This window comes from Oryzias latipes, chromosome 12 (genome assembly GCF_002234675.1).
Source record: "Oryzias latipes chromosome 12, ASM223467v1".
Classification (NCBI taxonomy): Eukaryota; Metazoa; Chordata; class Actinopteri; order Beloniformes; family Adrianichthyidae; genus Oryzias; species Oryzias latipes.
The window spans coordinates 20,565,717-20,576,476 of NC_019870.2; the positions used below are offsets into that span (position 1 = coordinate 20,565,717).

General features: G+C 39.4%; 1 protein-coding gene across 4 annotated transcripts; it reads left to right on the forward strand.

Annotated features, from left to right (window-relative positions):
• Positions 1–2,859: 2,859 nt before the first annotated feature.
• On the forward strand, positions 2,860–6,969 carry LOC101169220 (cystatin-F). 4 transcript variants are annotated; one of them, XM_011481960.2, is made up of 5 exons: positions 2,860–2,993; positions 3,109–3,219; positions 6,308–6,462; positions 6,544–6,645; positions 6,815–6,969. In XM_011481960.2, the coding sequence occupies exons 2-5, from the start codon at positions 3,132–3,134 to the stop codon at positions 6,908–6,910; spliced, it is 441 nt and encodes a 146-aa protein (XP_011480262.1). In that variant the 5' UTR covers positions 2,860–2,993; positions 3,109–3,131; the 3' UTR covers positions 6,911–6,969. The 4 variants fall into 4 exon arrangements, with proteins under 4 accessions (XP_011480262.1, XP_011480263.1, XP_011480261.1 ...); XM_011481959.3 differs by having other exon boundaries at positions 2,866–3,219; XM_004074873.4 differs by having other exon boundaries at positions 2,867–3,219; positions 6,311–6,462.
• The last annotated feature ends 3,791 nt before the right edge of the window (positions 6,970–10,760 follow it).

The following is a 10,760-nucleotide window of genomic DNA, read 5'->3' on the forward strand; positions in this document are numbered from 1 at the left end:
GTGTGTGTGTGGGGGGCACCTGCCCTCCTTTATACCCCTGTAGAAATTAAAAGGAAAAATTAAAAAATAAAACAATAAGAAAACAGAAAAGGTATGTACTATGTGACATCACTGATTGGAAAAAGACGTTGAATTTTTATTTTGTCCGCACACTAATAAAAGTATTTTTTTATTAGTACGGCGCACATCCAGGATCCCAGAAGTGCTCATTATGTCAATCATGCGGGTAGATCACAGGCCATCAAAACTACATAAATATATATATATTTTTAAATGTCATAACATGAGAATGGCCAACCGAATGTCCTTAGAGACATACAGCACTGTTTAACTACTCTGAGTGCACATTTTTCCTGCCATCAGAACACCGCCACAGACCCCGCTGCGTGACGGGTCACCAGCCGAGGACCAGTCCGGGCTGCAGGATTGTTTATTGAGGCCCAGGCAGGCCCGCGGGCCTCCTCCATTAGAAGCGAGACACCCCATCTGACCCAGCAGTCCTTCAACAAGGCCTGTTGCCATGTCCTTTGTTCCTGCCAGGGGGTTCGAGCCCACTCAGGCAGCATTGTCCACGCGCTTCTCTCTTTGTTCAGTTGTGGTTCAGCCAACCGTGCTTTAGAAATGTCACTGCTTTTTGTTTTCATGATGAAACACTTTGTGTTGTACATAAAGTTATATAAAGATTTTTGTACTCTTACTGTGTAGTTTTTGAATTATTACTACACAAACATGACATTTTACACCTAAGAAACTGTCCAAGTACCTTTGGTGCACACAAAGATACATCTATGGGTATATCTTTTGGAGCTTGTCATCTCAAAAGGAGTGTGGGCACCCGTGCAGTATTCAATGGTTCTTTGGTTCTCTCTAATTTGAAATTTCAGTGCTGAGTGTCAGGAGATTAGAAAGTTGAATTATCTGAAGTAAATTGACCTTGGAAAACGTGGTTTCTCTAAATCCTGCTATCTGGTTACAGATCCAAGTTTCTAGTTTGCATAATATTAAAAATAACAGGTTATTTATTAGTGTGAAACAATTACTTAAATGCAAGTACAAGCTGAACAATGAGCTGTGATCGTACTTTGATAACAAGTTGGTGTCCCTGAGTGTTTTCAAATTTACTCCGGTGGTTTCTGTGGGAAATCTGGTTTCCACAGAAACCAATATGCAAGTTTAAACAGACAACAGTAACCAGGTTTCAACAGCTCTGCTGTCTAGTGTAAATAACCTCCCCTTTTGTTTAGTATCTTATCTGCTTTCAAAGGTAAATGTTGAGTATCTGCTTCCATTGTGCACACACAAAAAAATTGATTTCCCTTGGAGAAATCTGCCTAAGCAACCAGGCTTCTCCAACACCCTACCTCAGTTACAGAACCAGGTTTTTCTGTTTTCCCCCTGGCCTACAGAGAACAGAGTAAGGAGGAGACCTTGTAGGACAGCCATGGCACCCATCTTCACTAAACCAGAATCCAGCTGACTAAGCCACACAGTGGTAGGCCAGGTAAACTGACTGAGTCAGGGGATGCTGAAGCGCATAGTGCAAAGAGGTCACTGACTTTCTGCACAGTCAATTACTACAGAGCTCCAAACTTCATGTGACCTTCAGATTAGCCCAACTACAGTATGCAGAGAGCTTAGTAGAATGTGTTTCCATGGCTAAGCAGCTGCATCTCATCACCAGGTGCAATGCAGGGCGTTGAATGCAGTGGTGTAAAGCACACCGCCACTAGACTCAGTGAAGATGCCTTCTCTGGAGTGATGATTCCTTTTGGCAATCTAATGGACGAGTCTGGGTTTGGCAGTGGCCAGGAGAATGGTACATTTGGGGCTGTGTTGTGCCAAGCTTGAAATTTGGTGCTGGAGGAATTATGGTGTGGGCTTGTTTTTTAGTTCTCGGGCTTGGCCCCTTAATTCCAGTGAAAGGACCTCTGAATGCTTCAGGATACCAAAACATTTTGGACAATTCCATGCTCCCAACCTTGTGGGAATAGTTGGAGTGGGTCTAATCCTCTTCTGCTTCTTCTTCTTGATTGGATTTATCTGCGCTTTTCAAGTCACTCAAAGCGCTTACATTGTGTCTATTATCTAGTCACTCCTCATTCATACTTGGTGATGGTAAGCTACTGTTTTAGCCACAGCTCCCCTGGGGCAGACTGACAGAGGCGTGGCTGCCAGTTCGCGCCTACGGCCCCTCTGACCATCACCGGGGCAGTCATGCACATTCAAACACCAGTGGAGCCACATTAGAGGCAAGGGGGGTGAAGTGTCTTGCCCAAGGACACAACGACAGTTGGCTGGGGGAAGCGGGGATCGAACCGCCGACCCTTTGATCATTGGACGACCCGCTCAACCGCCTGAGCCACTGCTGCCCAGTGCACAGTCCAACATGACTGTGCACCAGTGCACAAAGAAAGGTCCATAAAGACATGGATGACAGAGTCTGATGTCCGTGAACTGTGAACCGATAGAACAACTTTGGGATGAGCGGAGACTGAGAGCCAGGCCATCTCCACCAACATCAGTGACTGACCTCACTAATGAGCTTTTGGAAGAATGGTTCAAAATTCCTAAAAGAAACACTCCTCAACCTTCCCAGAAGTTGAAGCTGTAATAGCTGCAAAAAGGTGGACCAACATCACATTGAACTCTATGGGTTAGGAATGGGATGACAATTCAGTTCATATGTGAGTCAAGGCAGGTGATAGTATAGCGTATCAGCAACGTAACAATGGAATGCAAACACACACACACACACACACACACATTTCTGGAAAAAAATGTTTAAAAAAAAAACACCCATACAATGGCCAGCAGCAGATGGGTGTGGTTTTCACCGCCTGGCTAAACATGCCAGAGTTTAAATGCTGAACACTCACAGTTACAGGCTGCACCTTCTCTGCTGGTCTTTCCCTAACTTTGCCTCATTCACTGCATTTTCCTTCTTATTGTTTTACTTTTACAAGTCAGGACAGCCATTTTTAAACAGAACAAAGGTATCTAATCTAACTAAATAATATTGGTTTTTACTTTTTGACTTTGTACAACACCAGCTCTCTCTGGTGTTGTTTTGTCTCTTGTGAAGCTGGATGTTTCTTTTTTTTAACAAAGGCGCAGAGAAAGGTACTGCAGAGATGTCGCTGCCTTTTTCAGTGCTGGTCTGTCTGTCAGTTGTTCAGCTGTGTGTGGGATATCATGATGTGGAGGAAGTCATCCAAGCCGGTAAGTATAAGTAATTACAGGAATAACATTGCATAAACACGTGGAATAACGTTGCCCATAACTTTGCTTACTTAATGTAATGCTTTTGAACTCGTAAATATAACAGACATTCTGATCTGTTGTATAAACACAGCTGCTTATGAACCTAGCATAACCGGTTAAAGAACATCCGTATCAAAAATTATAACCAGAAATTCACTTGTAGTAATCCCACAGGAACTCAGACAATCTGGAAAAAGATGGGCTATTGCTCAATAAATTTCATGAATGTAATCACTTAAGTGCTTCATTCTATCAGATTTCAAGGAAAAATGTATTTAACACTGATTAAATTCAAGCAACATAACTTTTTTCAAGCTACATTTTGCCCTAAAATAAACCTTTCTGTGTGACTACGTGGCACCAAACTGTGCTTTCATGTTCATGGTGTGTAGACAGTGACAGCATGCTGTAGTGTGGCTGGACACTGTGAGTCACAAGGCTGGGATCGGCTGCAATGATTCATCATTGTTGAATCGCTATTTAAAGTGACAGAGTGCAGGCTTTAAAAATAACAATGTGTCCTGTACCCTGCCTGTTTAACTCAGGTACAAATACATCCTCCAAATAGATATAGTTTGTTTGTCAATTAAAAAAACAGGTTATAAATCAGTGTGAAACAATTACTTCAATGCGAATAAAAGCCGAACAGTTAGCTGTGAGTGTACCTTTGTAACAAGTTGGTGTCCCTGGGTGTTTTCACATCCACTCATGTGGTTTCTGTGGGAAAGGTTTCCAGAGAAACCAAATTACAAGTTTAAACAGACAACCGTAACCAGATTTCAACTGCTCTGTCTCATTTTTAAATAATAATAACCGCAACTCCTCCTCCAAGCTTGACAACTGAAAATGATTAATGTATTTTTTAGACTATAAGTTGCTCTGGAGTAAAAGCCAAGTGCCAAAAAATGCATAATTAAGAAGAAAGAAAATATAAGTCACATTCTTGAGAGAAATATATTTAACAAAAGCATTTTCGGTCCGCTTAAATTGAATCCAAGTTTGTTTCCTTCGATAATATGGAAAAAAAATTCTGTCTGAATACACCTAAGCGGAATACAATCCGTGTTCAGAGCAGAAAGACTGGACCACAATGGCCAGCATAGCCGGTTGTCCCATGATGTAAACAGATTAACAATGAAGGAGCCGATGAGTTGTAGACAAATGTAAAGCAACGATTGTCATTTTATCCGAAAGAAAGCTGTTTATTTGTTAGAACGTTTATTTTAACATAGCTGAAAACAATTCTTACATGCTTTTCTGTGTCATGTTACGCAGCAACTCACTGAAATGTGGTCGGATGAATGCTGGCTCATTAAAACAACTTTCAACGTGATACACATTGGTTCTCATTTCAAGTCCAAGAAGTTTCACAACATGTCCTAAACACATATCAGCGTACCTTCATAGCTGACGTCCTCTTGGCAACCACCTTACAACATGACGTTTGTACAGGCATTAAAATTGGTCATTGAAATATAATGTTTTAACAGTGGTGGGCCATCAGGGCCTTCAAGGCCTTCTCTGAAGGCCAAAAATTTCTGAATCATGTGTTAATTATATTTTGTCCATGCATACTCATTAAATCATTCTGAATGGTCTGTCTGATCTCTTTTATTGTGTTTATGATGGTTATGCTGCTTCCAGACAAACGTATTTTTACATTGGACTATTCAACTAACCGCATTTCAGCTATCCTTTGTTGCCAGGCAGGGTAAGGGTCTTCACTCTCCGTCCCGAAGGTCCTGTAATGCGAAATCAATGTCGGTCATTCATTTCTTTCAACTAATCAGATTTTGAGGTGGTGTATGCAGGGCCTTCTAGCAGGCTTAGGCAACTTCACAGCATTCAGACCTTCTGATTGGAGAGCAGTTTCAGGAAGTCACACGCAGCCTTGCCCAGTTTTACACAAAACCACAGAGCACTTTTTGATCTGTCTTAGTTAAAAACAGAGCTGACTGTAATGTACGCCATGGATGATTTTGCAGGAAAATGTCCCTCTGATCTCCTTTACTTCCTTCATCAGAAAAATCTGAGTGATATCATGAAGCAACTGTACAGATTAGTGTGTTTGGCGCTGACCATCGCCGGGTCCACTGCCTCTATCGAGCGGACAGTTTCAGCTCCTTAAACGAATTAAAACCTAAGCAGAACTCCAACTGGAAAAACTTGGCTAGCTGTTTTTGAAGAAAGAGAGGAAGACGGATTTTGTCTTCAAAAAATCTGATTTTTTGATGAGTGAAATGATAAATATAACAAATAATATTCCAAATGTATGTGATTGTTTTCAATGTTTTATGCTGGCTGTAGTTGCATGGCGAGATTTGTTTACAGTTTTGTTTATTCAGTTTATTTAGACACAAAAATGGTTAACAGGGGGTTGAGTGATTCAGACATAACTACTGAAGGCCCAGGTGTGTAATGCATATTCCGCCACTGAGTTTTAATAAGTTAACTATCCTAACAAGGACTGCAAAGTGCAGAACTTCCATAATTTCTGTCTCTAGCTGCTTTGACCCACCCTTATATTTCCTGGCCATGAATGAAGAGATTTGTAGTCACATGGTTTTGTTTACAGGTTTTGGTTTGAAACAGGAAAGTACATTTGACATCAGTCTGAATACAGACCAAACGCAAGCTTCAGGATTTGATCCGGACGAGATTCAGTGGACTCGGTCTGAAAATTCACGTCTGCCACCTCTCTTTTGACGCCTGTCAAATTTACTGCTCAAAGCCTTGACGCCCGGGCCATGGAGCAACCTCCAACGTTTTTCAGGACTTCATTCCTTACCACATCATGGAAAGACAAGGATGATGTTGAGCAAGTATCTAGGGTTCATATGTTTTGGGGAGCTCTACAGAGGAGCCGGCAGGCACATCCCCGTGTCTGCGTTTACCAGATCCTTCAGAGTCTCTCCCGGTGCACTTCACTCCTGCAGTGGGAGCTGCATCTGGGTTTAAGTCGCATTACAAGCCAAACTATGCCAAAAAACTGTGACTTATACAACAAGAAATACAATAATTTAGATTTCTGTCTGTTCCTTTCAAGCAGAGAAGAGTTATATGCTGGGTGGATGGGTTGAAATTAATCCGGAGTCAGCTGATGTTCAGGATGCAGCTCAACATGTCGTGAGGACAATCAACTCAAAAGCCAAGTACAAAAAGATGTTCAAACTCATCTTAGTCAGCAGTGCCAAAAGACAGGTTTGCTCCATTGTTTACAAAGAGAATGAAGTTGTTTCACAGAGTATCATTGGACGTCTGCCTGTTGCTGATTGTTTTCAGGTTACCAATGCCATCAACTTCAAGGTTGACATGGTCCTGGGGAGAACCAAGTGTCTCAACTCAGGAAATCATGATCTGAACAACTGCACTCTTACAAAAAGGGTAAATCCAAGTGAATGTGATTCATTTTTTCAATTGTTTGAGCATATTGTATTTTGAAAGTCCTTATTTGCCTGATCAAATAGAGCAAAAAACATTACATGGAAGTTAAAAAAATTGGAAGTGAGACACATTTACTTAAATAAAGTTTCTTTATTTTTCTCTCACACAGCAACTCCAGTGCAACTCCGACGTGCTATTTAACCCCAGCGACAGCAGACATCACGTCCAGAACTACAAGTGCAAAAAATTGGTGACAAAGGTTTAATTTTTCTAATTTACTGCCAAAAGAAAATAAAACTTTTGGATGTTTTTCATCTTTGGAAATTTTGTCTTAATACAGTGTTTTGGTTGTGCACCTAGTTTACAATATCAGAATAAATGAATTTTGGTGGGAAAAACAAACTTAAACACTTTAATGTTTAAGTTTGTTTTTACGGCGAAGGAGGGTCAAAGGGCAGGGATGCCGAGTTTAGTTTATTTTGTTTAGTTATTTAAGTTTAGTATTCCCCTATTGAATTCTATGCATTTATGAGCCTTTTGATTTTAGATTTTATTCTACAATTACCAGTACGAAGCCCATTGAGACGACTGTTGTTGTAAATTTGGGCTATACAAATAAAATTGAATTGAATTGAATTTAATAATGAAAAAAAAAGATAATAAAATTATGTATGTGATGTTTTGTAGATAAAATTGAAAGATTTCTTATTTCTCTTAGCTTGATGTTATTTTTTCCACAACTTTATATATATTTATATATATAAATGTATACAACATCATAATACGCAAAGTGTTTATGTTGTTTTATCCCCTTGATGCCCATTGATCCATCAAACTATTTCAGCTCCAAAATTACCTTAATTTACCGTCTATTTGAATCCAAAAACAGAAGTGATTTTTTTTATAGATGGAAATAAATTTAGGTGTCAAGGAGAAAACTACAGAAATTGATAAAATACAGACTGGATCAAGTCTTTTACAATACAAATGTGTGTGTCTGTGATTGACAATTTTTAGATAAGCATTGCAGAACCAACACATCTTTCCTGATGGAACAGCAAAGCCATATCCCTGAGGGACACCCAGTTTCCATTCCTTTATCATGGCCAACAGTGGGCTTCTTAGCAAATTTTCCATGGAAACAATCCAGTAATAATGAAACAACCAGATGCTAGCTTATTCTCAGCCTCACATTAATAATATCTAAGGAAAATTTGACTCACAAACTGGTAATAAACATCTAACTGGGCAAGTAACCGTAAAACAATAAATCTTCGTAGCCAACCAGCAGCACTTATTCTGGACTTGGTTATTATTTAACTATAGGGATAATGGAGTTTTCCACTTTTGAGCAGTTTCCAGGAGTCTCGCAAACAGACGTCTATTCATACTGTAAAAACTATGGCATACTGTGGCAAATACTTGAACAAACATGACTCTATTAATGTTTTAATTTTTGATATTCCTTTTAAACACATTTTTGTTTTTTTTATTCACCACATTGGTGAGAAAGAAATAAAACATAAACTTTTTTGATCTCACAAAAGAGGACAACACTGTTACCAAAGCTCTATTAATAATATACAGTACAGACCAAAAGTTTGGACACACCTTCTCATTCAAAGAGTTTTCTTTATTTTCATGACTATGAAAATTGTAGAGTCACACTGAAGGCATCAAAACTGTGAATTAACACATGAGGAATTATATACATAACAAAAAAGTTTGAAAATATGTCAAATTGTAGGTTCTTCATAGTAGCCACCTTTTGCTTTGATTACTGCTTTGCACACTCTTTGCATTCTCTTGATGAGCTTCAAGAGGTAGTCACCTGAAATGGTATTCCAACAGTCTTGAAGGAGTTCCCAGAGATGCTTAGCACTTCTTGGTACTTTTGTCTTCACTCTGCGGTCCAACTCACCCCAAACCATCTTGATTGGGTTCAGGTCCAGTGACTGTGGAGGCCAGGTCATCTGGCGCAGCACCCCATCACTCTCCTTCTCGGTCAAATTGCCCTTACACAGCCTGGAAGTGTGTTTGGGTCATTGTCCTGTTGAATAAATCCCCAACAGTGTCATCAGCAAAGCACCCCCACACCATCACACCTCCTCCTCCATGCTTCATGGCGGGAACCAGGCATGTAGAGTCCATCCGTTCACCTTTTCTGCGTCGCACAAAGATTTTGTGCGATTTTTGGTAGGAACCAAAAATCTCAAATTTGGACTCATCAGACCAAAGCATAGATTTCAACTGGTCTAACGTCCATTCCTTGTGTTCTTTAGCCCAAACAGGTCTCTTCTGCTTGTTGCCTTTCTTTAGCAATGGTTTCCTAGCATATTTTCTACTATGAAGGCCAGTCTCCTTTTAACAGTTATTGTAGAGATGTGTCTGCTGCTAGAACTCTGTGTGCCATTTACCTGCTCTCTAATCGGAGCTGCTGTTAACTTGGGAGTTCTGAGGCTGGTGACTCGGATGGACTCATCCTCCGCAGCAGAGGTGACTCTTGGTCTTCCTTTCCTGGGGCGGTCCGCATGTGAGCCACTTTCTTTGCAGCGCTTGATGGTTTTTATGACTGTACTTAGGGACAATTTCAAAGACTTCCCAATTTTGCGGACTGACTGACCTTCATTTCTTAAAGTAATGATGGACACTCGTTTGTCTGTACTTCGCTGCTTTTTTCTTGCCATAGTACAAATTCTAACAGTCCATTCAGTAGGACTATCAGCTGTGTATCCATCGGACTTCTGCACAACACAACCCCATTTATAAGGTTAAAAATCACACTTATTAAACCTGACAGGGCACACCTGTGAAGTGAAAAACATTTCATAGATAGATAGATAGATATAAGGTCAGACTAAGATCCCAGCACAGAAAGAGAAAAATAGAGACAAGAGCTGATATGAGGATGAGGAAAACAGGAAAAAGATGACCCCTTGTGTACCAGGGTGGAAAACAAATTGAGAACTTGAAGCCATTTGGTGGCCGACAGAAAGCATTTCCCCCCAAGGCGCCATCTACAGTTCAGTGAAAGTGCAAGAGGAAAACCAGCAGAAGACACCCTCTGGTGTGTCAGGGTGGAACAAAAATGACAAACAATTGCACGCCATGGTGGACAAAAACAAGAAAGAGATATGAGGTCCTGGGGATCCCTTGAGGCTGGGGGTAAGGAAGTAAGTAACCTTTTTATTTTTGACAAGTGAAAACAAGTGTAGAATAAGAAAATAAGACAAAAACAATACAAAAATTATATAAAACAAGAAAATTATATAAAACAAGATAAGACAAAATTATATAAGACAAAATTATATAAACAACACAAGTCCAAAACGGAGTGAGAAGAAGAAAAATCTTATAAACTCTCACCCCCTTTACATGAAGTCCTTACTTTCCTAACTAAACCCAGTACAACCACCATCAAAGTCCAGTGCCCTACCCAAGTGTATATTTGGTTACAGCTGCACATGTAATTCTCATTTCCAAAAAACACACATATGAATAACAAAATGTATTTTCTACGTATGCAGATTTACAAATGCTGATGTTCTGTATTGTTTTGTATTTGTACATATTTATAAATGATCATATTTCTGTATTTATTCTTAAATTATTTTATGTTTGGACATTGCTTCAAGCATTTAGTGGTTCTTTTCCACAAATTGAAACAAAAATCTTTTTTTATTTGTACTTTATGTATGAGAAATGTTTTTTTTTCCCTTTGGACATTCGTCAGTAATAAATTGTTTTCTGCCTTGAATATTATTTGAGCGGTATAATACTCTACTAGATCATAAAATGTTAGTAATTTTGATTGTATGAATAATTTGTTTGTGTGCTCAAGGTTATTGACTTTGTGTATGATTCGTATTGCTCTCTTTTGAAGTATTGAAAGTAAATGTAATGTTGTTTTAGAGTTGTTCCCCCAAACCTCTACACAATAAGAAAAATATGGTAATACCAATGTACAGTGTAACATGTGGAGTGATTTGTGGTCCAGAACCAGTTTTTCTTTATTCAACACAGAAATACGTCTGGATAGTTTAGTTTGTAAGTACCTAATATGTACTTTCCAGGTTAGTTTTTCATCAATTATGACCCCAAGAAATGTATTTTCA

Bases quoted from the DNA above. Each gene is read 5' to 3' on its own strand.
- LOC101169220 (XM_011481959.3), top strand. From the start codon at position 3,087: ATGTTTCTTTTTTTTAACAAAGGCGCAGAGAAAGGTACTGCAGAGATG. The intron at 6,463-6,543 runs GTTTGCTCCATT...GATTGTTTTCAG, and splicing joins TCAGCAGTGCCAAAAGACAG to GTTACCAATGCCATCAACTT. The intron at 6,646-6,814 runs GTAAATCCAAGT...TCTCTCACACAG, and splicing joins ACTGCACTCTTACAAAAAGG to CAACTCCAGTGCAACTCCGA.